The sequence below is a fragment of the Eublepharis macularius genome, chromosome 19 (genome assembly GCF_028583425.1).
Source record: "Eublepharis macularius isolate TG4126 chromosome 19, MPM_Emac_v1.0, whole genome shotgun sequence".
NCBI classification, from domain to species: domain Eukaryota; kingdom Metazoa; phylum Chordata; class Lepidosauria; order Squamata; family Eublepharidae; genus Eublepharis; species Eublepharis macularius.
Window position 1 is genome coordinate 23,087,573 of NC_072808.1, and position 27,171 is coordinate 23,114,743.

Consider the following 27,171-nt stretch of genomic DNA (forward strand, 5'->3'; position numbering starts at 1 on the left):
CCCCCTGCACTCACCTCCAGAAGGTCTCCCACCTCTACACAAGGGCGTGGGGGGGCCGGGCTCAGCAAAGCTTGAGGGCCCTGCAAGAGGTCACAGGCCCTTTTCTTCCGGCTGCCCTCGCCTCCTGCTTCCTCCTCAGGCTCCAGGACTGCCTTGATGAGCGGCTGCTGCACCACGTCCAAGTCAGTCCCCTGTACGTAGATGATCCGTCCACCCCTAAGGAAAGCCAGGGCCAGAGAAGTCCAAGCGTGGTTACGGCAACGTAGGTGTGCCCATGGCCTAGTCTTACTCCCAGGGTCATTGCAGATGCAGGGGGTGGTGGTGGCTCTATTGACTTACTTACTTAATTTATACCCTGCCTTTCTCCCCAGTAGGCTCAATCCAAACTGGGCGCTCATGCACCTGAGACCTGAATTCAAATTAAGCATGAGGGGAACTCCATTCAAAGGTTAACTGGATACACCAAGCGCCACCTGAGAAGCAGCACTTCACGTAAGGAAGGAATGCCACTTCTACAGTCAGGCATGCTGCAAAGTCGAAATGCCCACGGAATCTCCCCCCCCCAAAAAACGGAAATAGGTCTCCCCCCCTCACCATTATTGTTAATGATGCAAATGCATGCAGACTTGCTTAGCTGACTGAAAGCCAAAATAGACGAGACGCCTGATGCGTGGAGGACACGCGTTGGTTTCCCGCAAGGTTCCACGGGAAGTGTGGTGAGAAAGAACCTCTGCCAGGGAGAAGAGGGATTCTCTCCCGCTTCTCCCTGGCAGAGGTTCTTTCTCACCACACTTCCCGTGGAACCTTGCGGGAAACCAACGCGTGTCCTCCACGCATCAGGCGTCTCGTCTATTTTGGCTCTTAGATTCCATCAACTGGGCGATAATCCTAACAATAGCCTCCTTCCCTCTTTTGTAACCACTTACCCATGGAAACCAGTGACTGGAGATGCCCCCGTGAGCTGGGGGTTCGGTGCATAGCGGAAAGTCTTCAGCAGCCAGCGCTGTACTCTACCATATTGCACCCTGACAGGTGAATCCTGGGGTCTGGCACTGGCACTGGTGCGGCAGACAATTGCCTGTGGCTCCACAGGTTCTTCGCTGTGGGGAGACAAAGGAAAGAAGCTCCGTGATGGCTTGAAGAAGGTCCGTATTAAAAAGGAACCAGGTCAGAGACGCAGGAGATGAAGGAAGGAGCCATCACTCACAGGATGCAAGGCAGCCCCCCAATGTAGGCAGCAATCTCGGTGCCTGTCAGAAGCTCTTCTCCGGTGATGGTGAGCCGCGTACCTCCAGCAACCGGGCCAAGGTGGGGGTGCAGGCCAAGAAGAACAGGGTCCTGAGGGGAGAAGCACCTTTGAGAACGCTTGAAGGATCTGCCCCATTCCCAGTGGCACCACGTGGGGGGAAGTGTGTTTTATTTTTTATTTTCAGTCCACCTTTCTCACTGAGACCCAAGGCAGATTACACAGTATAAGTCCACGAGATCAAGAACTGAGACATTCAATACATAATAAAATAAGGTCTGCATGGCAGAAAATTGAAAAGAAGCGTAACATTCAAATACAGAGATGAAACACTGCTGAAATAAAACGTAAGTAATAAATAATTTGATGTGATGACGATGCACAAACTACCCTGTGGGTGCATAAATGCACCCACAGATGCAGGAGGGGCAGCCGGATCAGGTGCACCTTCCTCTGCGAGGGCACTCAGCTAGGGCTGCCCCGCTGCAACGCGCCTGTTCTGGAGGGGTCTCGCAGCTGTGTGTTTAAGAACTACAAATCAGTTTAAAATGGAGCCAGCAGACACGGGTTGAACTCCAGGGGCCCTGTCGCTTGCAGTGTGGCCCTCAGTCTTGCATAGTTTGTGGGAAACCGGGAGAGCGGGCACTGTGATGCCCTCTTCCGGTTGACGGGGGCCAGCGCAGAGAACGTGAGTGTGTGTGTGTGGGGGGGCAACTGTTGATTTTGCCCATTTGCAGGGTGGTACTTGCAGAAGGCCCTGCGCAGATGAGGGAAGCTGCCACGGCAGAGCACAGTGGGCGGGAGAGATACAAGGAGCCAAGGCCATGAAGGGTTTTGTATGTGGCGGCCCAAACCTTGAATTGAGGCCAGTAAATGATGGGCAGCTAATGGAGTGACTGCAGAATGGGAGTCAAATGCATTCTCCACCGAGCTCCTGACGATAATCAACTCACAGTGTTCTGCAACAGGCGGAGTCTTCCAGTTGACTTTGAAGGGGGACCTGTGTGGAGTGCATTACAGGAGTCTAACCTCAATGTTAGTGTGCCAGGAGCCCAGGTGGCCAGATCCGTCTTGTCAGGGTAGGGGGCTAGGCTACTCTCAGAGCGGAACCACAAGTGACAAAAGGCACAGGTTGGACACTTGTCAGCTTCCCTCAAGTTTTGGCGGGAAATGTAGGCAGCTTGGCGGAATGTTGGACAAGTGACAGTTGAAAAGTCCATTGGACAGCAGTCGGAGAGCCAAGCTGCGAGACCAGGATGCCTGCATTTCCCATCAAAACTTGAGGGAAGCTGACAAGTGTCCAATCTGTGCCTTTTGTCACTTGTGGTTCTGCTCTCAGTTGGGAGAAAGCCTTTTCTTGCAGCTGCATTTACCAAGCCTGCAAGGGTCAACTGAGCCTCACTGAAAGCAGGGAGCTCAACACCCTTCGAGATCTCTGCTTTTCCCACCAGCATCACTTCCGTCTTGTCTGGGTTCAGTTTCAATTTATTCTCTTTCAGCCATTTGACCACAGCAGTCAGGCAACAGCTCAAAACCTCTAGGGCGTCCCCAAGGGATTAGGGTAGCAAGATACGGAGCTGGGTGTCATCTGCCCACTGACAGCATCCAATTCCGCAGTTCACAATGCACAGCGTCAGCACACCACTGGGAAGAAAACACGCCTCACTGCTCTCTCCCCGTGCCAAAGCACAGTATTTCCCTGGACCCCCTTCCTGGTGTTGCCTGCTGTAAGGCACTGACCTGGTAGGTGAAGTTGCTGGCAGAAACCCCTGGTGGGCGGTCCCCAACAGTGACCTCAACAGGGCCAGTTAAGCCTCGTTTTCCTGGGGGTACATCACAAACAATTCTGTAGGGAGCAGGAGAAGGACCTGGTTATGAACAAAGCTGAACAGTCCATAAAGGGACTTTGAAAGGGGTTACGGCAGCAGAGATCAGCAACGAGTGGGCTTTTGTAAGAATTCAAACACACACACACACATATATATATATAATTCCAGTCCAAGATAAGGAAAACATGAATATGAAAAACTCGAGGAGAAAAATATTACAAGGATCAGAACTTTGCTACCATCAGCGATTCATTGTGGGTTTTCAGTTTTTATAGGGAGCACGTTGGACCTGAGCCTACGACACCCCCATTCACACTGAGACCAGCCAATGCTACAGGGGAAGGTCTTAGTCCAAGCGTATTTCTGTACTGTGTATAACCTACTTCAAAGGGATCACTATGTGGCAGAATGCTTAGAAAAAGCACCCAAAAAGTAGGTAAAAGTGATTCGTTTGAAATACACATCTTGCATTGGTCCAGCCAAGAGAGTTGCACATCCATCACGCCAATAAACAGCGTAAAGCAAATCAATGCATGCAAAATACGCATATTAACTGCATCCCTTTCAGTTGGGCTCTTTCCTGGACCCTGAACAAGGCTGTCCACTTTTGTTTCAAAGAATTTCCTGTATGAAAGGCAGCCCTGACTGACTGACTGACTGACTGACTGACTGACTAACTTACTTACTTACTTCGCCCCAATGGTGACCCAAAGCAACAAACATCAGCCTCATTTCCTCCATTTTATCTTCACAACAACCCTGTGAGGCAGGTCAGGCTGGCTCAGAGCAAGCTTCCATGGCAGAGCGAGGATTCGAAACTGGGTCTCCCAGATCCTAGTCCAACCCTCTATCCACTACACCACACTGTCCCGCCCACCAGGCCACCTTACCGAGTGGAGACAAGATACAGGGCTGGGTCAGGGACGCAGGGCAGGTTAGCCACCATCACGGTGTCAGCCACATCTTCAAAGCGATGGCCAAGGTTGGACCCGGTCACTGTGAGAGAGGTGCCTCCCTCCAAGGGCCCAGTGAGGGGGCTGATCTGGAAAAGAGGAATGTGGCACCAAGAGGCAGCAAGCTGGCACATCACCCTCCAGAGTTTGATCGATCACTTAGCGAGCCATGTGCCTGCCCACCGCCTTCTACTGCTCTAGCTTTTTGGTATGGTGACCCATCCAGGGCTGGCTGAAGGTATTCTGGAAACCAACAAACATCACCCCAAGGGCACAGCTGCCCTGAGGACCACAGACTAACAACTGACGGACCACAGACTAACAACTGACAGACCACAGACCAACAACTGACGGACCACAGACCAACAACTGTCATGCTTGCTACGATTTCCCCCGAGTTGTCTGTCATCTGAAAAGGAAATCCTGAGCACATCATCAGGAGAGACAGAAAGCAACTCCCTCTCATCCTTCCCCAAAGTCATGTGACAGACACGAAATGCCACAGGTAGGCACATGCAAGCAGCAGGGTGCTTTGGTTGTTGTGGGTTTTCCGGGCTGTATTGCCGTGGTCTTGGCATTGTAGTTCCTGACGTTTCGCCAGCAGCTGTGGCTGGCATCTTCAGAGGTGTAGCACCAAAAGATAGAGATCTCTCAGTGTCACAGTGCTACACCTCTGGTGCTACACCTCTGAAGATGCCAGCCACAGCTGCTGGTGAAACGTCAGGAACTACAATGCCAAGACCACGGCAATACAGCCCGGAAAACCCACAACAACCATCGTTCTCCGGCCGTGAAAGCCTTCGACAATGCAGGGTGCTTTATTTGCATAATAAGATACCAATTTATACAACATGAAGACTGCGCAGCCTAAATTTGGGGAACTGGAATATGGCAAATCTATGCATGACTGCACTTCCCTACATGTATAAAAAAACTATTTGCCAAGGAGAATGGTTCTAGCCTCACTCTCCCCCTGCCCCCATCTAGTTTTTGACGCAGGGGGAATTTGTATGCATTCAGTCATATGAACGCCCCCCCCCCAATCTGAAATGGTACAGCCCTTGCCAAAGGTTTGCCACCTCCCATAAGAACAAGGCCCAGTTGTTACAGGTAAGACCTGGTTCAAGTTCTATACAAAACATGGAATAGGAAAAGTTTGCATCTCCCACAGCAACTACCCATATGATCCCTGCTCCTAGACCAGCAGACTCCATTGTCCTGACTCTTACCGAGTGGATGACGGGCGATGGGCAAGTGGGCACGCCAGCTTTGGTGGGACACTGTTCCTCATAGATGCAGCTGGGGGTGTCTCCCAGCAGGCACCAGACACAGCGGAAGTGGTGGGGGGCTGCCTTGCAGCGGCTGCAGTCAGAGCGGCCAGCAGAACAATTATACAGCATCACTGAGGGGAGGCAAGAAAGTAAAGCAGTGAATACTGGACCCAGTTGTTGACAGGCACGGCTCATCTGACCCAGGCAAGGCAGAAGGGGCAGGCAACTGTTCTGGGGCATTTCCAGCAATCAACATACTTAAAAAAGAATCTGAACTGAGAAGAGTAATTCCACATCCTGTATAAATCAGGTACCTGGAAATCATGTACATTGGCTTATTTTAAATAATTTCAGTATATGCAGAATATAACTAATTTGCAAAGTGCTGAGCCATGACCATAGAATCATAGAGTTGGAAGGGGCCATACAGACCATCTAGTCCAACCCCCTGCCCAGTGCAGGATCAGTCTAAAGCATCTCTGACAAGTATTCATTCAGCCTCTTCTTGAAAACTGTCAGTGAGGGGGAGCTCACCACCTCCCTAGGCAGCTGATTCCACCTTTGAAGTACTCTGACCGTGAAAAAGGTTTTCCTAATATCCAGTCGGTACCTTTGTGCATGTAGTTTTAGCCCATTGCTTCGCGTCCTACCCTCTGCTGCCAACTGGAACAGCTCTTTGCCCTCCTCCAAATGACAGCCTTTCAAATATTTAAAGAGAGCAATCATGTCCCCCCCTCAACCTTCTCTTCTCCAAACTAAACATTCCCAAGGCCCTCAGCCTTTCCTCGTAGGGCTCAGTCTCCAGACCCCTGATCATCCTCATCGCTCTCCTCTGCACCCTCTCGATTTTGGCCACATCCTTTTTGAAGTGAACTGCAAACAATACTCCAGGTGCGGCCTGACCAAGGCAGTATAGGGAAGGGCTATGACCTCCTGCGATTTCAACACTATGGCCCCTTTGATACAACCCAAGACTGAATTAGCCTTTTTTGCCACCGCATCACACTGACTGCTCATATTCAGTTTACAGTCCACTCTTACCCCAAGATCCCTTTCACATAGACTACTGCCCAGAAGTGTATCCCCCATCCAGTCTTTGTGCTTCCCATTTTTGTGGCCCAGATGTAATACTGTGCACTTCTTTGTTGAATTGCATCCTATTCACAGCTGCCCACTTCTCCAGAGTATTCAGGTCTTGTTGAATTTTAATTATTTCTTCTTGGGTGTTTGCTACTCCTCCCAATCTGGTATCATCAGCAAATTTAATGAGCAGCCCTTCCACTCCTTCATCCAGATCATTGATAAAAATATTGAAAAGTACCGGGCCCAAAACCGAGCCCTGCGGCACCCCACTGGACACCTCCCTCCAACACACACCAACACACACACACACACACACACACACACACACAGTAAGAGTGTCACTCAGGCTCCTTCTCTTCCTGTCACACAATTCTGAGGTCACATGGCTGTAACATCCCGTGACTTCTTGTTACACGCTTGTAACTTGGGAGATCCCACACTACCGCCTGTGGATTAAAAGGCACTTCCCAGACAGGCATTCAAGCCTATCTTTGCATCGCTAACGAATGCAATTACAGCCAAGATGACGAGGGAGCTTCATTCTGCACCCGATACCGTGATCTGTGTCCTTGTGGGGTCATGTGGGTAAACACCGAGAGCCCGGAGCACATCACGGCAATACCAAAACCCATCCTTACCATGTAGGTCTCCGCGGTTATCAAGGCGCTGGTCATCCCCCACCAAGACGAAGAGGGGGACGTGTAGCTCTGAGGCTGGCTGGGTGTAACTGTACGTCCAGGGCAGGCACTGCACGCGATGGGAGGTTCCCCTGTCCCCTTCCTCCAGCGAAGCTGGCACCACCACCGAGGTTCCCTCCACCTCCAGCACACAGAAGAGTCTCTCTGAACCCTTGAGAGGCCAACGGCAAAGTGAAAACGGGGGCCTGCCTCCCTCCTTATTCCCTCCACACCAGCCCTCCCACAAAGCACACTCATCTCCCACCCCCCTCCTAACTGGCAGCCCCACCTTAAAGGTAGTCAATCCATACCATCAGTGGGGGGAAGGGGCAATGTGCAGCCCCCTTCAGCACCCGCAGCTGGAGCCTCCCCGCCCCCGGCCAGAGATGGCGTCCCTTTTATGTCCTTCACAAAGGACTGGCACACTGTCATGCTGATCAGATGCACTTAAATTTGTTGAAAGTGTTCACTGCTTTCACCTGCAGGGGAGCTCTAAAAGTTGCGCAAAGGGCCTTAAGAGTCATGAGCCCCCTTGCCAAGACGACACTTCCCAGGATTCCGGGTGGGAGGGGAGACAGCTGATCGTTTTCCATCGCTTCAGCTCTGGAGAGGAGGAGGTGAACGCCTGGCATGCCGAGTGCAGACACCCTGCCTTTCCCATCCTACCCTCTCTCCCCAATCAGGCCTTTCAGCTCTCCCAACTCACCGCCAGCAAGTGCAGATTCCAGGCGATCAGGTTCAACGGCATTTCTACACCAACAGGAATGAAGTGGGACTCCCCAACGATCCCCACACTGGGGCAAGAAGCAGGACCCTGGGGGTCTTCAGTGGGCACCTGAAAGACAGGGAGGAATTCGGTGCAGTGGCCGGTGTGGTGCCATGGTTAGAGTGCTGGATTAGGATCTAGAAGACGCCGGTTTGAATCCCCACTCAGCTACGGAAGTTGGCTGGGTGACCTTGGGACAGTCACGCCCTCTCAGCATAACCTACCCCACAGAGCTGCTGTGAGGAGCAAACAGGAGAGATGAGAGCAACGTGCGCTGCTTTAGATCCCCGCTGGGGAGAAAGGTAAGGAAGCAAATTTGTGAAGTCCTTTATTTCCCTGCCTCTAGAATGGAGGAAAGGCAGGAAGCACTTCCAGGGCTCATTTTGAGGGGGAACACGCAGGAACGGAGTTCCAGTAGTTCTCCAAAGAGGTCACATGTCAGGTGGCTCCACCCACCTGATTTTTGGCCATTTTGGGCCTGTTTTGGACTGGATTTGGCCCAAAATGTCCAGGATCGGGCCTAAAACAGCCAGGATTGGTCCAAAAATGGCCAAGATCGGGCCTCTGATGGGTGGTGGATCACTCTCCCACTCAGCAGTGGCCCAATTCTGACCATTTTGGGCCCCTTTTTGACCATTTTCAGCCCCTTTTTGCCCAATGTCGGCCCTGAATGGCCAGGATTGGATCCAAAATAGCCAGGATAGATGATGCCAGGGTGTGTGGCATATGCAAATCAGTTATGCTAATGACACACTTCCAGTGATGTCAAGGGGTGTGGCATGTGCTAATGAGTTGTGCTAATGAGTTATGCTAATGAGTTCCTGCAGCTCTTTTTCTACAAAATGACCCCTGAGCACTTCCACAAAGTTCCTCACCTTCTGGTTGTAGATGGGCCCCTCTCCATTTGGGCAGGGTGCTCCAGGGACACACCGGTGACTGGATGGGCACCAATGGCACATCCATGGACTGCCAACGCATCTTCCACACCTATGGAAGGAGAAGAGAGATCTGCAACGATGCCTGTGTGTCTTTAGCATGAGAAGGGAAAATTGGTCCAGTGTTCTAAGAATCAGTTTGTTGTTGCTGTTATTCTTTTTTTTTAAAAGCCACTTTGTGTAGTTTTGAAAGTTTCAGCAAAGTTTCCAAGGAAAAACGAGGAAAATAAGTGAGATTCTTAATGATGAGAAGGCGGGGCTTCAGGACTCTGCACAGTTCCTTTTTCTTCCTCGTCATCAACAAATAAAGCGCAAGTCAGGCAAAGCATGGAACTGCATTTCATTTCATAACTGATATAGTTAGCCAAACTTCAGTCTTCCCACCATTCCAATCTTAGCGCTCCATCAACGGCCAGGCTTTTGCTTTCTCCCTCTTGCAGACACACTCCCAACCCCATCCGCAAACGCCCCCCAGTCCCTACATTCACTCACGGTGTTGCATCGGCAAGCTGGCTCACTGCATTGCAGTCGTAGAAGGAAAACCCAGCGGAGGCCACCACCACATCCCGGAACATCAGTGCTAGTGCCACGGTCACGTGATCTGAGGCAGAAAACGGACAGGCCCTCAGGAGGCATCCACGGTCAGGGAAGTTCTTCCCACTAACCACGTGCAAGACGGGGCCTCTCGATGCATTTGTCCACCGTTCAGCAGACACAGGCAGCCTCTTCGCTTCTACTATCTCGGCCACTGTGCCCTGAGGCAGATCTGCTGGACTGGGGACATAACACTTTACACGGAGCTGAAAAGCCAGGGTGATTCAGTGGTCAGGGTGATGGGCAAGGGCCTGGGAGATCCGGGTTCAAGCCCCACTCCACCACAGGCGCTCCCTGGGTGATCTTGGGCCAGCTACACTCTCTCTCTCTCTCTCTCTCTCTCTCTCTCTCTCTCTCTCTCTCTCTCAGCCAAACCTGCCTTGCAGGTTGCCGCAAAGATAAAATGAGGGAAGAAGAACCCCTCAAAGTTCAGAGCTCCTTGAGCATACCAGCCAGACACGTGAAGCTGCGTTATGTTAAAGGCAGAAAAATCAAACTGTTGGTCCACCCAGCTCCGTCCTGACTCATCTGACAGGCAGGAGCTCTGCTCCGCAGAGCCTCAGGCAGAGAAAGCAAACCCCCCCCCCCGCCCCCCAGCACTGGCTCTCTGAGGTCCTCAGCAGTGGAGATGTGCCGGGACCGAGCCGGGGGCCTTCTGCATACAGAGCAGGGGCTCTGCCATTGAGCCACGGCCCCTTTACTCACTGGAAGGCAGCCAAGCACTTTCTCCCCACAAACCCAGAAGGCCAGATTCAGGATGCTGGCCATGGGCAGAATTTCCCAGTGGCAAAATAAAATAAAATATTTATTTATTATTTCTATTTATAAACTGCCCATCCTCAGGGGCTCTGGGCGGTGAACAACAGTTAAACTCAATAAAAACAAGAAAACAATAATTCTAAAATCAACATACAATAAGCAATAATAAAATAAATCAACCAAGTACATTAAAGTGAAATGGAGGGGAGAACTCCCCCACCCCAAAGGTGGGAGGTCGACATGGCACCGCCCCCTTCAACCACCGAACGCCTGGCGGAACAGCTCTGGCTTACAGGCCTGGCGGAATGATAGGATGTCCCGCTGGGCCCGGGTCTCCATTGACAGAGCGTTCCACCAGGCTGGGGCCAGGACTGAAAAGGCCCTGGCCCTGGTTGAAGCGAGGCGGGCTTCCTTAGGGCCGGGGACCACCAGTAAACATTTATCCGCTGATCGAAGCGGTCTCTGGGGAACATACAGGGAGAGGACTATATGTTCCCTGGTCCCGAAGATATGCCGGTCCCAACCCGCTCAGGGCTTTAAAGGTAACCAAAATTCAAACGGCATGTCAACACAGCTCCCTTCGTAAGAAATGCTGCAAAGCTCCTGATGGTGCAGCATAGGGCTAATTCAGACTGGCCACAGAGAAAGAGGAAAGATGAGACGACCTGTTTCCAGGCCCAATCCAGTACACTGGTCAGGGCCCGGATACCTGGAGAACACCTTGCCCCGCCCTCCCTGCCTCTGCTCCACCAGGAAGGCTGCTGTCTGAGGCAATGCGGAGGCATCTTCTCAGTGCAATTCCCTTCCAAGGAAAGCCCCCTCGTTTTCAGGCGGAGGGACTTTGGACAAGCAACTAAGTCAGCCAGTGGTAGCCAGAGTTGCCGGCTTCTCAACAGGCCGCTGCTGCTGTGCCTTCTGGGGCAGACATCGAGCACATGGCGAGAAAAGTATCACCTGCTCATTGCTGCAGGTCACCCATCACTATTAAGTGGCGCACGTGTGGGCAACCCAACTGTAGGAACTGCGATTGAGTTGCCAACAAGGAGAGTCATGCGTAATGGTTAGTGTTGACCTAGGATCTGGGAGGCCTGGGTTTAAATCCCCACTCTGCCATGAAAAGCTGGGTGCTCTTGGGCCAGCCGCACACACTCAACCTAACCTACCTCCGAGGGCTGTTGTGAGGATAAAATGGAGGAGAAATGTGTAAGCTGCTTCAGGTCCCCATGGGCAGAAGGCAAGGTAGAAATGAAGTAATTAAGTAAAATTATTTTGTATTAACTCATCAGGGGAAGTAAAGGGTGCAATATTGTGTGTGTGAGTGTGCCCCTTCCCCAGGCTCACCTTTGCCCTCTTGGGTGGGCGGCACCTGCTGGAGAACCGGGGAGGAGCAGCGAACCCAGGACCCTTCAAGCTGGGCAAGGCTGTCTTGGGACCCGAAGGCACACTGGTAATTCTCCCCCTCGGCCAAGGCAGGGAGCTCAGGAACCAGCATGGAGACCTGGGTACGGAAAGAGGTACATCTTTTCCCGGGAATTGGTTTTCCTGCTCTTTATGCAGCTTCATATTTTAAAGAAAAGGACAACGGCAGACACAGGCCGTCGTCACACGGGCATCTGTTCCGTTAAATTTACAGCATATAGCGTCATCGCTGATATCAGCACAGTAATGTTTCTTTGGGTCACCTCGCGTTTCTTCGCGCTCCCAGCTGTCCACACCTAAGCGCTCTGTTCCGTTCTCTCTAATGGGTGCAGAAGCAGCTCCCCCCCCCCCTTTTTAAAAAATTTTTTGGCGTTTAATTCTGCTATAACGGAATAACGTTAGATAAACATGCCGGTAGCCCAAATCCGTGTGCACAACTGAAGTTGTTGTCAGCTGGATGAGGCTGCAGTCTTCCGCGCCTAAGATCCTCTCGGTAACGCAAAACTGAAAGCGGAAGTCAGATAGAATGGTTGCGGAGTTTAAAATTTTCCCGCGCAAAAAAAAATAAAGGCATTATATCGCTATAACATTGTAATGTTAAAAAAAAAACCCGGAAAATGACTGAACACGGCCATTTTTAGCGAGGTGTGGTTTTGGGTTAAAATAAAAATTTCTCTAATGGCAATTCAGTCATTTTTACTTGTTTTCTTCAGCAGGAAGTTTTCATTGTGTGATGTCGTTATAGCGATATAAGGACATTATTACAAAAAAAAAAAGGGGGAGTCGCGGGAGAAATGGATTCTGGGATTGAGGAGAGAAAAAAAGGGTGGGCCTATGGCGTGGCGAGGCGAAAAACATCGATGTGAGGCATTCACACTGAGGCGCAAAATATCACGACTATCAAGCACAAAGCAGAAGAGAGAAAATCGCACCAGTGTTGGAATAAGGTGGGTGTTTGCCGGGAAATGGCGCCATTTTCGCGCTAAACAGAAGCCCGTGTCGACGGCCACAGTTTTATTACTTAAGTAGAAAAAAAAGTGTATAGGTCTTAAATAAATAGTGTGGGAATCTCAGATTTAACTCAGCACCAATTTGCCCATTACCCTTTAAAGATGGGGTGGGAATCTGTCTTGGCAGAGAGCAGGGAACACAGTGAGGGGTAGAAGAGAGGTGGAAGGAACTGCCGATACTTTTGCCTGCATTTGTTGTCCATGGAAGAGAACCTGCTTCTAAAAAGCCAGAGGAGGGGATCCTTCACACACAAGTGACATGGCTTCACTGCACACATTTGTCATCAAGAAGGTAATGGATGAATTTGTGCCAAGCTACAAGAACAGTCCTGCACCCTCCCGTGTTTCGCACCCACCTCCGTTCTTGCTTCCCTGCTCTGATTTGCAGGTGACATCTGTTCCACTCGCAGACATTGGCTCTCAGCTCTGTAGCTCCAGAGCCAGTGATTGGCTTCCTCGTGGCGTTCACATTCCAACTTCCGGGTGCACCTGCCAATCATCCAGTTGTATTAGAGCGGGGAGGTGAGTGAGAAAAGAACATATGCTCTAAAGCAAAACGCGACATTCTCCTTGCTCTCACTGAAGACCTACCTGCTCTGCAGGACACACCAACCACAGAAAGGGTCTTGGGCACGCAGGCAGGAGTCACAGTCCTGGAACTGGGGGCATTCTGAAACTGGGACTTTGGAGACCTGAGTTGTAAAGACAGTCAAGAATTGGCTGTGGTCTTTGGAAGGCAGTTTGTATTCTGAACTCACAACAAGCGCCTGACACACAATTTGCACTGATCTACTTTGCACAAATTAAAGGTATTTTAGGGACAAGAGCTGTGGTGTGGCATGGAAATGATATAAATAAGGGGGTAGGTTGGAGGACAACAAGGAAAACAGGAGTGGGCTTTGATTTGGGGGTTCAATACAAGGGGCAGCCCTCTGGAATAGCAGGCCCTACACTGGATGCTTTAACAGCTTGCTGCTCTGAGCCAAGCTATGTGGAAAATAAGGCGGCAAGAAATCACCTTGTCCTGCAGGATTGGTTTTCAAGTGTAAAGTCGCGCCTTGTAACATGAGACTGGAATACATTGGAGCGCAGGCAGAGTGCCTTGCCAAAACCACAGAGGATGCGCGTTTCTATGATGCCAACTGAAGTTTCCCTTCATGCTCATGATGAAGTGGGCTTTATCCCACAGAAACTTACACTACAACGTGTCTGTTACTCTTTAAAGGCGCCACAAGGAACATTGTGAAAACCATGCAACAGTCATTTCCACTGAAACAGATTTGGAGCAGAATTTCTTTTCCTCCAAACCGAAGACAAGAAGGAGCACAACTGGAGGAAATAAGGCGCAGGGGGAGGGGGGGGCCATGCCGAACCCCCATGACTCACCTGTGAGGCTGTCATCACATAAAGGTGGGTCCCACTTCCATCTAGTAGCAGATCTGGACTGACTGGAGAGTGCTGACCAGCGGACACTGTGCTGTAGACCTGAGCCATGGAACCGTTAAGGTAAACCTGGACAGATTAATAGGACCATCACTGCTCGTAACTGAGGCCTGAGCCATTTTTAAACCAAAAAGCCACTAAAAACAGTAAAGATGGCCAGATAGTAAAGATGGCCAGAGGTTGTATGCTTGTTCCTCCTTAATACCCATTGCTGGTCACTCCTGGAAAACCAAAACAGTGTTCTGGATGAAGCCTCTTTACCCTCTGAAGGCAGAGCTACACGTAAGAAGCGCCAGAAGGCTGCCTTCAGAAATGGCAACCTGTCTTAAGACTTGACAGAGGGCTGTCGTTTTTGGTAGTAGCCTGCATTATTAGCTTTGCCCTGGGAATTGTGCCTTTTTTTGTCTATTCGGGGTCAGTCCAAATGTTATTTTTAAAGTACATATTTTATTACAACATTTTAAACCTGCCTTTCTCTAACAGAAGACTCCAGAAGAGACCATATATGCCAAACGGAAGGGACACCGGAAAGGTGAAATAAGAGACAGAACATAACATTCTGTGGAACTGTAATGCTCTGGAAAAAACAGGACAATATTCCTTCAACACAAAAGGGGTTTTATTTTGGCATAAAAGCCATCCGGCAACCTTGGACCAAAGGCAATCCAAATGCTTCCCTCAAAATTAATTATGTAAATCATTTTACACATGGGACTGGGACAACGGGCTATTTGGTTCTTCGGGAAGTTCAAGTCATTTAAGGGCTGAGGCAACAGGCACACACGCTGTCACCTCAGAGCAGGAAGAAAATATGGTGACTGATGAGAGCCAAGCTTCAAGTGACGCCTGACACAGGTTGGACACTTGTCAGCTTCCCTCAAGTTTTGATGGGAAATGTAGGCATCCTGGTCTTGCAGCTGTAATGGAGAACCAAGCTGTAAAACCAGGATGCCTACGTTTCCCATCAAAACTTGAGGTAAGCTGACCAGTGTCCAACCTGTGTAAGGTGTCACTTGTAGCTTGGCTCTATTAAAGAGCTGACCGTCAGTACCCTTTAATGACAGCACAAAATCTGACACCTGAGGCCTTGCCTCAGATTAAAGGGTCTGCTAGTAGTACGGGAAGGACAATATGGAGCCCCACCCTCAAACACAGCCCCCACTTGAATATTTTAAAGAATAGAGTAAAAATGACATCTACAACACAGGAACAGTGAAAGTGCTTAAAATCTGAATTCTACTACACAAATTATTGATACGAAATACTTCGTAGAATTAAATCACGTACTGAATGAGCCAGTGTGGTGTAGTGCCTAGAGTGTCAGGCTAGGATCTGGGAGACCCAGGTTTGAACCCCACAGTGCCATGGAAGTTCGCTGGGTGACCTTGGGCCAGTTACAAATGGGAGATAACCTCGGAGAAATATGGAGTCGGGATCCAAGGCCCAAGTTTCCTGCAGACACAGGCCGGCGGAGCGCGTGAGCCTGGGAGTTCGGGCCCTGCAGGCGGCGCCGCGCTCAGAGCGGATTCGCACTCTGGGCTCCGCCAAGAGCAGCACGTCGGGCCTGGTCACCTTGGGCCAGTTTAACCTCCCTCATAGGGCTGTTGTAAGGATTAACACGGAGCAGAGGAGAGGAATATAAGCTACTCTGAATTCCCACTGGGAAGAACGGGGGTATAAATGAATGTATATATTCTCAGGATATATTATATAAAGAACTCCCTCTAAAATATCCCTGTAAGCCGTACAATAGTGAACATCCAACACCACCCACAGTTTTAAAACAATTCCAACAATGGAATAAGCAGACAGAAAGCTCTAGAGCAAATGAGCAGCTGAAGCAGTGTCACACGGCATCAGACCACTGATCCCTGTAGCCCAGGGGTGTGTCCTCTGACTGGCACTGGCTCTCCAGCCCCGCAGGCACAGGTCTATGCCACGGCTGTGACTTGAGATCGCAACTAGCGATGCACGGGACCCTCTGCATTCCAAGCGAATATTGCTTTTCCACACTACAGCCCTCATCAGGCCACAGGGTGGCTACGGAGATAATGAATCAATGGTTTTTCTTCTGACATTCTGTGGGCGTGATATTCCTAAGGGCATGTCCACTCAACAGCAAGAATGGGTTTGGAAGTGTGGCCATAGAGAAGGTCTGTAGGTGATGAGGTGAGTGAAGTGGGAGATGATACACTCCCCTATCCTCCCTTTCCTCTTCCTCTTCCCCTTGACCATTTCCTTTCTGCCCCAGTTAAACGTATTCCCACGTGGACTGGGTGATGCTGTCCTCACATGGGCACTGACCAGCGATGTGGGTTTTCTGGGAATTTTTTTCCTAATCAAATTGAAACGTTATCGAAAGGAGGCAAATACACCACGTACAAGCACGGGGGGCTTGCCCATGCTTCGTACCCCATACCTCATCGAACACACTCCACTTGCAGAGAGAACATATTAACATTATGTGGAGTGGAAATTTTTCACAAGAAAAATACAGCATCAGAAATTTTTCTGTTTAAGAACATTTTCCAACCCCTCCTCATTGAGCCCCGAAGCAGCAACAGCCAGAAATGCAACTCCTAGGAGAATGGTCACGGGAGGCAGTTCTTATGGTGCGCCTCTTCCCCACACACCAGCGAAGGGATTAAGGAGAATAGGTGTAAACAATGTCATATAAAAAGCAGGACTTTTTTTTCTGGGGAAAGAGGTGGTGGAACTCAGTGGGTTGCCCTCGGAGAAAACAGTCACATGGCTGGTGGCCCCGCCCCCTGATCTCCAGACAGAGGGGAGTTGAGATTGCCCTCCTCCGGAGGGCAATCTCAACTCCCCCCTGTCTGGAGATCAGGGGGCGGGGCCACCAGCCATGTGACCATTTTCAAGAGGTTCCGGAACTCCGTTCCCCCGCGTTCCCCCTGAAAAAAAGCCCTGATAAAAAGTGAGCAGGAAGACTTCTGACATTATTCTGCTCTTTCTCCAAGGAGTTCAGGGTGGCGTACAGGGCCTCTCTCTTTGGACCCTCGCAACAAGGCCGAGAAGCAGTGAGAGCCTGGGTTCAACCAGCAAACATCACCACAGACTAGAGCGGCAAGCATCAGACCCAATCCAGCACTCACTATACCACACGGGCTGTCTCCAGATGGTGTCACTGATGCGCTCATAAAGCTGGATAAATGCAGGATACTGGGAAAGGGGGCTCGGGATACAGGCACCTTGAGCTCAGCCCATCTATCCCATTTGCTTTAAGAAGGAGCTGCTTCCCAAGAATTCCCATCACAATGAAGTATTGTTATTGGTTACCATGGGGGGACATCAAAGTATGTTAATAGGTGAATTTGGCAGCACAGAATGCATACAGGTAAACACCATGAAAACCTAGCTCGGTCCACAGGTATGGCAATGCAGATTTCTGCACTAAAAGAAAATTGTGACAGAGAACCAGAAAAGTGAACTACCTGAATAGTGTGTGTGTGTGTGTGTGTGTGTGTATGCGCACGCGCACGTGCGTGCGCACGCGCGCGCATAATATCATTTCTTTCTTTTGCAAAACCTGTCAGCCACCAGGATCCGAAAGACTGTTGCTGACAGCAGCGACAGGAAGAATTTGTGGAGCCACTTAGACTGCACAGCATTGTACAATACTGGAGCTTAAAAGAATAAACCCTGCTCATATTTGAAAGATACCTCACCATTAAGAGAGGGAAAGGGCTCCGAAGACGAAGACGCAGAGATCAGCGCTTAGACAAGACAAAAACATTTTCAGACACTGCTTGAACATCTGTAAGACGGGAAAGGTACAATTGCTGGGGCGGGGGTAGCGAGGGTGGAAGGATGAAAGAGAAGACGTGTGTAACCTGAAGTTCTGAAACAGAAGAGTATCCGCTGAGCAGAGACAACGTGGCAGCAAAAAAGAAAGAGAGAGAAAAGGGCAGCTTGATAAGAAGATGCCAAAGAGTGAAGAAATTTGAAAACAAACTCAACCTGGATTTGATAGCGAGCATGGGAGCCAGGAGAAAGTGGGGCCAGAACAAGAGAGAGAGAAAAATAAATGGGCAGCAGAACCGAGAACAACACAGTGAGCTAACAAAGGCAAGAGATAAGAGGGAAAAACAGAAGTCTCGATCCAAGGAAAGGTAAGAGGGAGAAAAACCAGTGGTACTTCAGATGAGGAGCCTGGCTATTCTGGGTGGCTAGTGGGTGGGGGAGATCTTCTCAGGCAGCTTGTCAAGTTTTCGAGAAGACGGGAATGCTCCAGAAGCAGAGAGCAACACAGACAGACAGGCCCCGGCAAGCCCAGAGCTTGCAATCGGGGCAGGGGGATCATGCTGGGCCTTGGAGAGGCTCCAGAGCACTGCAAACACAGGGATAATCGCACAGCAGCCCCACCCCCAAAACACACACCACCAGGCTGGGGGCGGGGAAGAATCACATTTATCACAAGGAGAGGAGACTCTGCCATGGGGAGTAAAACATGCAGGCCTTTGCTTGAAAATGATAAAATTTTGGGGTGGGAGGAACATAGAGTTAGAGAAGGTTCTGAGGACAAATATAAGCAGAACTCAGAGGAAGGGGGGAAAGAGGAAGATACTGATCCAAGAGGGGGACAGCCGATAAACAGCTCAGTTTCAACTAGTTAAGTTTAAAGAAGCAAGAAGTCATCCAGCCAGAAACAGCAAAAAGGAGTAGAGATGCGACAGTCCAGAAAACAGACAGAAGCATCACGGGGGAAGGGTATTGGTAATTGGGGAGTACCAAAAAAACATCCTATGAGATATTTTCTCTTTTAGAAGGAGTGCAATGGTTTTACAAACAAGGTCGGCATGCTGTAGACATAGACAGTTCTTAAATCCGAGATGCATTTTTGGCACCTAGAAGGATCCCTAATCTTTATGAGAGGAGAACATGCAGGGCATTGCTTCTTGACGGATCCAGGCCTTCTGCTGTCCGTTTGACCAGACGTGCCTTGTAGTTGTCGTTTTCAGCTCTCCCTCAAACTACTGTGACACGTATGTCCACGGACTGAGTAGCAAGTAGCCCAATGTGCAAGTATTGCCCTACGTGCAGGAGGGGAAAATACAGGGACGGCATCTAGCTGCACAGATATCATTGACCCATTGTGAGCTTATTTTTTCTAACCAAATAACACTATTTGTGTTATTCACAATGAAGTTTGTTTTCTGTTTAACTCTAATTTTTTTCTACTTTTCAGAAAACAAAAAGTAAGATACATTTGCTAAGATAGCACAGGGGACAACAGGGTATTTTTGCAGTTTTGCTGGTAGAAAACAAAGGCATTTAGAACTTCTAAATTCCATAAATATGTCAAATATTGTAATATTCATGCAAAGTAAGTTGTAAGCGATGCATTTAACATGGTTAAATCAGTAAAATTAGTTTAATAATAATAACAACAACATTCTATTTATATACCGCCCTTCAGGATGACTTAACACCCACTCAGAGCGGTTTACAAAGTATGCCATTATTATTCCCACAACAAAACAACCTGTGAGGCGGGTAGGGCTGAGAGAGCTCTGAAAGAGCTGTGACTGACCCAAGGTCACTCAGCTGGCTTCAAGTGGAGGAGAGGGGAATCAAACCCAGCTCTCCAGATTAGAGTCCTGCGCTCTTAACCACTATACCAAACTGGCTCAACTGGTTTGATAGGACAGTAAGAATTGCATAATTTCAGTTTCCCCCCAAATTTCCATTTTTTATTGAAACAAGGGGAAAAACATTTCCTCCCCCATAGCTTCAAAATTTCAGGAAATTTTACATTTCTAACAAGGAGAATAGAAACAGAAGTGCATCACACGAGAAGAAAAGAAGGGTTGGAGGCCTCCACTGGAACAGTAGTATCTGTTAGAAGAGAGAGTAAGAGATCTCACAGAATAGAGAGAGAGAAGGGGGAGCGAGGCAGTTCCTCAAGGGACAACAGAGAGAAAAGTTCTGTTGTCATTTGTCCCTTTCCCAGAGTAGCACGTCTGAGTTCCTGCATGTGGACACTATGGGAACCTGACGTGCAAGGGGAGAGGGAGTAGGGTTGCCAGCTCCAAGTTGGGAAATTCCTGGAGATCTGGAGGGTGAAACCTGGAGAAACCTGAGGAAAGTGGGCTTTGGGGAGGGAAAAGACCTTGGTATGGCACAAATCCATAGAGTCCACCCCCTAAAGCAGCCATTTTCCCCTAGGGAACTGATCTCTGTGGCCTGGAGACCAGTTGTAATTCCGGGAGATCTCCAGCCACCACCTGGAGGCTGGCAACCCTAAGAGGGAGTGAGACTTGAGACTCGATCTCTTCCAAAGGGGAAGAAAAGAAAAAGACGCAGACCCGGAAAGACCTCCTGTCCCTGCAAAAAAGGGATCGGGCAGTATCTCCCACTGCAACAGAAAGCTGACACTGGGAACAAACTGCAGACAACCTCCTTTTGCTGGAGAACAGAAGACGCCGGCCCCTCGAGACCAGGAAGACGGGTGGCTGAAGGGAAGCAAGAGGCCTGCTGCTTGCTTGCTTGCTTGCTTCTCTGCCTGGGACTAAAGGCAGTGCGGGGAGAATTACCCTTGGAAGAGATGTACAAGGGGTCAGGGGGACCGCTCCTTCATTGATTCAAGGATCCCAGGGAGGAGGGGAGGGGGCAGGCCTCAAGGACACCCCTCCTCTGAAACCAATTTGCCTCCCTTCCACACATGCCCAGCACACCCCCTTGATTTTGTCCTGGGTCCCAATGAGTAATAAAGGAAAAAAAACAGACAGGCAGAAAGTATTCCGTGGGGAGGAACCACGAGCTCCACTCCTACACTGCTGGAAGCCGGGCTCTGCTCCAGCCGGGCCCACGCAGTTTCAAGCTTATTTCCACTGCTAGAACCCAGGAAGCTGCCATACACAGGTCCATGTGCACTACTGATCAGGCGTTACAGAATGAAAACAACAACCACATTAAACAAGACCTTTCAACAGCAAATGTGATCTCTGGCTTTGTTCAAAGAAACCTGTAAAGCTCTCTTGTGCGTCCTTCAATATCCCCAAAAGGTACTTAGATCAACTTTTTAAAAATGGTACACAATTTTACAGGGTAATTGATGAGTGTATTAAGAAGGAAATCAATTTCAAATGATGTTTTAAAGGGAGTCCAGATGGAGAAACAGCAGAGCCTGTAAGGTGGCAGTCACAGGTATTACCTAGAACGCTAAACCTCAAGGGGGGTGGAAAAGCCCCCAAAGAGTCCCGCCGCGCCTGCTTGTATCCAATTCCAGCGATTGGATCGTAGAACACTTATCCAGCTGAAGGTCTGCCCTTCACTTCTATCCCTTGGGGAAATAAGCATTCCTCATGGAGACACCAGCCCTATAGCCCTCCCTGCACGCCCTATACTGAAGACCTCTGGCAAAATTAAGAACCCCCCCCCATCTCCTCTTTCCCTGTTCACATGACACAAGAAGGATGGACAGGCATTTTGAGCAGGGCCCTTATTCTCTCTGACAGATTTCTGCCACACAGAGGGAGGGAGAGGCTGTCAGCTGGAAAGTAGCTGAATGAGTAAGTTCCTAAGTGCCTACCGGCAGTGGGCAAACTCCCAGTGCTTTGCCCCTCTGCCTGCTGATCCCCACAGTGGGAGGTAGCAATCACCCACCCCCAGCAGGCACACATGCTCCCAGTCAGACTTCCTGAAGTGACGTCATCACGCTGGCCACAGGAAAATAATAATAATAATAGTAATAATAATGATAACAACAACAACTGCGCTTATATCCAGCTCTTCTAGATAGATTAGTGCCTCACTCAGTGCGATGAACAAGTTAGTGTTATTATTATCCCCACAATACAGCTGGGGAACGGAGGCTGAGAGGAGCGGCTTGCCCAAGGCCACCTACTGAGCTCATGGCTCAGTAGCGGGATTCGAACCAGTAGAGTGCTGATTCGTAGCCGAAGCACTTAACCACTGTGCTACAGCAGCTCTCTAGTTCTCCCACACTTCGCGCGGGGCTGATTTCAGCTTCAAACAGGTTGATCCTTAAAGAATTGGCCCTGCGCAAAGCGCGGGAGCACTCCCATGGTCAGCGCATTGATGTCACTTCCGGAAGTGATGTCATCACGTGCCAGCCAGGAGCTGGTACCAGCCCCTCTGCTAGTTGCCATGGAAACCAGGCAGTCTTTTCTGGGCAGAGCTTATAACAAAGTCACAATTTTAAATTACCTGAAACACATAATTTAAAAAAATCTGACTCAGCTCAGCCCCGAACGGCAGGCTGAGGCAGAATTTCAACCTGTGGGAAAGCAGGCTCACTCCCCAGCGAGGCAATTCAGATTCTGCAGTAAAAGTTCAGCTCAGCAATCTGTAGGAACCATGTCATTTAAACCAAGGTGTGCACATTTTCCTTCGTGTGCGCAAGTTGATGCTGTATGCGCTAATCAGGGGAGAACAACAAACTAAGCAGGATACTGAAGGGTGAACCTTCATCTAGTTTCAGGAGTCTGACATCCACTGCCCACATCAATTAAATTTTTTTTCCATGGTCATAGGGCTAGAAGCTTGCTTTAAAGAGACATCCACACAATTCTCACGGTGTGGCATCATCTTTGACTACAAACAATGTTCTGTGGCTTCTACAGACTCGAAAGACACACACGCAGCGCTGGCGATACACCTTCCAACCCCTGAGACACAGCTATAAAATTCTGCAAAGCCATCACGGAGAACCCTTCTGAATTACAAGGCAGGAAGACGCAGAGTCACTTGTTCCAAGTTTAAGAGCTAGAAGTTACATCAACAAAAAGGAACAGGCATCTAGGATTCCTGGGTTCTGCCCGGTGACAGAGGCACAACCAGAAATCTCAAAACACTGACCTACTGAAAATGTAACCACTCTACAGGGGAACTTTGGCTGGGGTGCTTTGGAAGCATTGTATTTCAGTTCCGAGCATTTGCATGTCGTCGGTGAGACCCTTAAAGAGGCAGAACACAACTCCCGGCAAGTGCCCCGAAGAGGCAGCGGAGCCCCTTGACCTTCAAAGTTATCCCTGCAGAGGAATGGGTTTCCCACAGGGAAACAAACAAAAATATGCACCCACAAAGCCGTATTGAAGGAATTTTTGGTTAGGAAAGCAGAGGACTGTCTTGTTTTCCATGGGAAAGTGGAATCTGGCCCAACTCCAGAACCTGTTTGCAGTAACAAAGAGCAGCTCTGAGCATGTGCAGAGTGACATTCTTTCACAGCCAACATTCCCAGATCGGGGATAAGACAACAGGGAGTGCAAAAGATTCAGAGGGCTACAAGGAGGGTACAGTTTTGTATATTAAAAATATAGGCAAACATGGCACACATGCCTGTGTATGTGAAAGCCACGGACTTCTTCCAAACAAAAGAATGCAGGGCCAGAGAAATCCATGCACAATTTTTACATTTGATGGGCACAGAGGAAGAGAAAACATGTAGACAAAAGGAGACCACAGATACTGCAACCCCATTACCTTATGCAATTGCCCGATACCGTCCCCAAGAAAGGCAATTGTATGGCCCGCTTCCACCATGGCTGCCACAGCCGTCAGCCTGGGTACGGTGGAGAGGAGCGCTTTAGCCACCACCGGCTCCCGGCTGGCAATGGGACTGGGAGTGTGTTCATCGCCACAGGGGTAAGCCTCAGGGGACTCCTGAAAATTTAAACCAACAAGCACGGTGAAAGCAGATGGGTCGGGCACAGCCACCTCGGGGGCAGGGGAGCTGGTACAAGGAAAGGGATGTTCTCAGCACCCACCAGCTCTCACCTTGGGCAGCAAGTTGCAACGGGATGTCACTCCGTACTCGATGGCGGCCTCCTCTTTTCCAGTGGGACCCTTTCCAGCCGAGGTGTAGCACAGGCGCCGGGTCCGCTCCATGGCTGCATTGACCTCACTTAAGCCGTATGAACACAGTGCTGTGCGCGCTGTCGGGGATGCTGTGGAGCCTTGCCCAGCAGCCAGGACCACAAAGAGAGTTGCCCCTGTGCCTGGAATACCAGAGGCCAAGTGCACCACCTGAGCCAGGTTGTAAAGGCGCCCTTTAGCATCCCGGCACTCCAGAGGAAGCTCCACGTAGGAGTAGAGGTTGGTGTCCTCCATGCAGCTCCGAGAGAGGTAGGCACGATACTCCATCTGCACCTTTGCTCCACGTCGGGAAAACAAGAAGTAGACGTAGTCACCAGAGGCAAAGGCGCCGGCATAGGTGTTGTTGTAGTCCGAGAAGTCGCCCACCACCAGCTTGCCCATTCCCTCATTCGAGAACGCCTGGGGTCCTTCCAGCTGCCGGATTGTGAATGGCGGGATCCCCCCAGAGAGCTTTGCGGTCAGCCCACGACCCACAAAGAGCAGGTCTCGGCCAGCACGCTGCCCCACCAAGCCCACAGTCGAAACCCGCGGTTCATTGGCTGCCACAAACTGGTTATCACCAGGATCCTCGGGACGGTACAGCACTTCGGTGATGTCTGCAAGGGCTCTCTTCTCACACACTCCCTGGAAGAGCTGCCCACAGACCACCAGCTCCCCAGTACGCTCATTGGGCAACATCAGCTTGTTGGCATTGTCTGTGGACCGAGCCTGGGGGCAGTCATGGGGGTCCCGGAAAGGAAGGCACTCAGGGCTGTCATCGGCTGGCCCAGTGGCAACTTGCTCTACCAACCGGAGCTCAGGACTCAGTTGGAATAAGGCATTGACAGCTCCCACATACAGCATCCCTGTGTCCCGGGCTCGGGCCAGATGATTGAAGGTGGTATTGGGAAACAAGAAGGATGGGTAGGAAGGGAGACGGGCAGCTGGGTGCAATGGCAGCAGGAACATCAGTGCAACCAAGAGGGGCGGCAGCAGGCGGCTTGGGGACATGGCCAGATCCTAAAGAAAGGGAGAAAGAAGAAGGATCATCAGAACAATACAGAAATCTCATGCGCCAGCACACTCGGGGATCTGGCAGGCTCCGGAGACCTTGGTTCCAGAGGCACAAGATCCAAACAGCAGCCTCTCCCTACCATTTACCCAAGCCGGGGGTGCACAGGAATCTGTTCCAAATACGTATGTGCAAGAGCATCATTGTGCATCTGAAAATTACATCTCCCAGATATGCGCAAAGAGACCAAAACGGCAACTACTATAGTTGCAGCCTTCCTCTAACCAAAGGAGCCTTCCTCATCGGGCAGAACAGCCGCTTAAGCTGGAAGAAGGCTTCAAACTGAGGCAGAAAGAAAGGCAGGGTATAAATATTTTAATAAACAAACAAACTTTGCTCAGTGAAGTAGAAGGATCCACCTCACTGGATCCAGGAAGAAGAAGCGGTTTTCTTCATTTGTGAGGTTTAATCTACATTGTCCTTAAAGTCGTCAAGAAGTTAATACCTCCATTTCACTGGAGGGAAGTTTATTTACGTTATTTATAGTCCACCTTTCTCACCGAGACTCAAGGCGGATTAGACAGTGTGAGCCAATTCAATCAACAGCTGGGGCATTCGACAAACAGAGCAACAGGGTATAGACTGCAGAAATTGGAAAACATGCAGAAATCTTTAAATGTTAAATATATTTGTTCAACTTTTACATCAGTCTGTACTGATGTAAAACCATACATCAGTCTGTGTGGTTTTTGTATACAGTTTCAACACATCTCCCATTAAAAAGATAGTCACATACACAGTGTAGGTATAAATGTTCTAAATTCTGCCAAATATATCCTTGGGGCAAACCTGGATTTCTGACCACTGCCAGCCATTACAAGTCAAGAATCGGGCAGATAGTGTTTCGGTTAGATGAATCTGCAGTAAAGAAGTGCGATGATTTTTGTGCCCTCCAGTTCACTCGCTTGCCAGAACTCTCTCGTCTCTCTAGCCTCTGGTGCCTTTGTGCTTGCTGGTTCTTTGCCCCTTCTCAAATCTCAAATCCCAGCCCTCAGATTCAACCATTCGTTCCCCTGCTCTCCGCAAGGACACTCTGCAATGTCTCCAGTCCACTACCACCCTCTTCTCCCAGAGCTGACTGCAAGGCATCGGATCCTGCCCTCAGGACTTACAACCACTGCCAAAAGGCAACTGGGGAAATGAAAGAATTGGAAAGACTGAAGGACGGGGGTCCTCTTGGGCAGGTTTCCCCCTTGGAGATGTGCCCTCCTTCCCCTTTCCTAACCCTCACCAGGACTGAGCGCCCCGACCTGGATAGCCCAGGTGAGCCTGATCTCATCAGATCTCAGAAGCTAAGCAGGGTCAGCCTTGGTTAGTAATTGGATGGGAGACCTCCAATGAATTCCAAGGTTGCAGAGGCAGGCAATGGCAAACCACCTCTGTTAGTCTCTGGCCATGAAAACCTCTCCAGGGGTCGCCATAAGTCAGCTATGACTTGAGGGGACTCTCCACCACTACCACCAGGACTGAGCAGCAGAGGGGAGGCAATTAAGCCCCCTCCCTTCAGAATTAATCCCATTTCCTCAGCAACACCCCCACTGAGCTACCAGACTGCTGAGAGCGCGGCCACGGGAGGACAGGAGCAAGGGGGGGAAAGTTCCTAAAGCGACACCCAGGCCTCTCCCCATTCCTATTGTTATCCATTCAATGCACTGATTCATAAAAGGCTCAGATACTCAAGCCGCCATGGGGGAAATGCAGCCCTGGGGTTTGTTTAATTTGCTTTTTAAAAAAGCAATAACGCCTTTACAGGTGGCAAGGAAATTGGCTATCCCACTCCATCTCAGATGGCAACCAGGATAAACAGGGAGTCTACTGGAAGAGAACCTCCCCAACACACATTGCACGCCAGCAACAATGCGCTTCAACACTGGAAGCAACACTGGGGTGCACGGCGAAAGAGGCGCGCTCAGGAAGCGGTGGGAGCTGAGAGAAGGCCTCTCCCCTCCAGCTCTGCTCCAATTCCCCAGGAACCAGCTGTTGCCTAAACACACAGCGATGAAGGTGTCTTTCCCCATCCCCCCCCTCTCTGATGGAACTCCCAACTCAGCAATACACACACACACACACACACACCCTTATCTCATCACCCAGCAAATCTGGCTGTTAGAGCAAGAGAAAACAGCCGGAGACTCAGGGAGGGGACAGAAGACATCCAATATCTTGGCTGGGAATCAAACCTTCTGTCTCCTCACCCCCCATGTCTCAGGTGGGGGGCAGGAAGCAAGGGAATCAACCCTCCCCCACGGCTCCCTTCTCTCCTGGCAACAGCTGGAA

At 50.0% G+C, this 27,171-nt stretch overlaps 1 protein-coding gene across 1 annotated transcript in view; it reads right to left on the reverse strand.

Moving 5' to 3' along the window:
- Window positions 1-27,171, reverse strand: part of PLXNB3 (plexin B3) — a 72,581-nt gene that overhangs the window by 39,469 nt on the left and 5,941 nt on the right. Inside the window, exons 3-18 of the mRNA XM_055003342.1 lie at window positions 23,745-24,842; window positions 23,451-23,630; window positions 13,929-14,054; window positions 13,134-13,234; window positions 12,899-13,031; window positions 11,455-11,611; window positions 9,253-9,361; window positions 8,701-8,812; window positions 7,766-7,894; window positions 7,021-7,231; window positions 5,258-5,430; window positions 3,966-4,117; window positions 2,987-3,092; window positions 1,208-1,338; window positions 927-1,100; window positions 15-216 (exon numbers count right to left, since the gene is read on the reverse strand). Coding sequence (XP_054859317.1) covers window positions 15-216; window positions 927-1,100; window positions 1,208-1,338; window positions 2,987-3,092; window positions 3,966-4,117; window positions 5,258-5,430; window positions 7,021-7,231; window positions 7,766-7,894; window positions 8,701-8,812; window positions 9,253-9,361; window positions 11,455-11,611; window positions 12,899-13,031; window positions 13,134-13,234; window positions 13,929-14,054; window positions 23,451-23,630; window positions 23,745-24,842 — 3,294 coding nt within the window. The remainder of the gene's footprint in view (window positions 1-14; window positions 217-926; window positions 1,101-1,207; window positions 1,339-2,986; window positions 3,093-3,965; window positions 4,118-5,257; window positions 5,431-7,020; window positions 7,232-7,765; window positions 7,895-8,700; window positions 8,813-9,252; window positions 9,362-11,454; window positions 11,612-12,898; window positions 13,032-13,133; window positions 13,235-13,928; window positions 14,055-23,450; window positions 23,631-23,744; window positions 24,843-27,171) is intronic.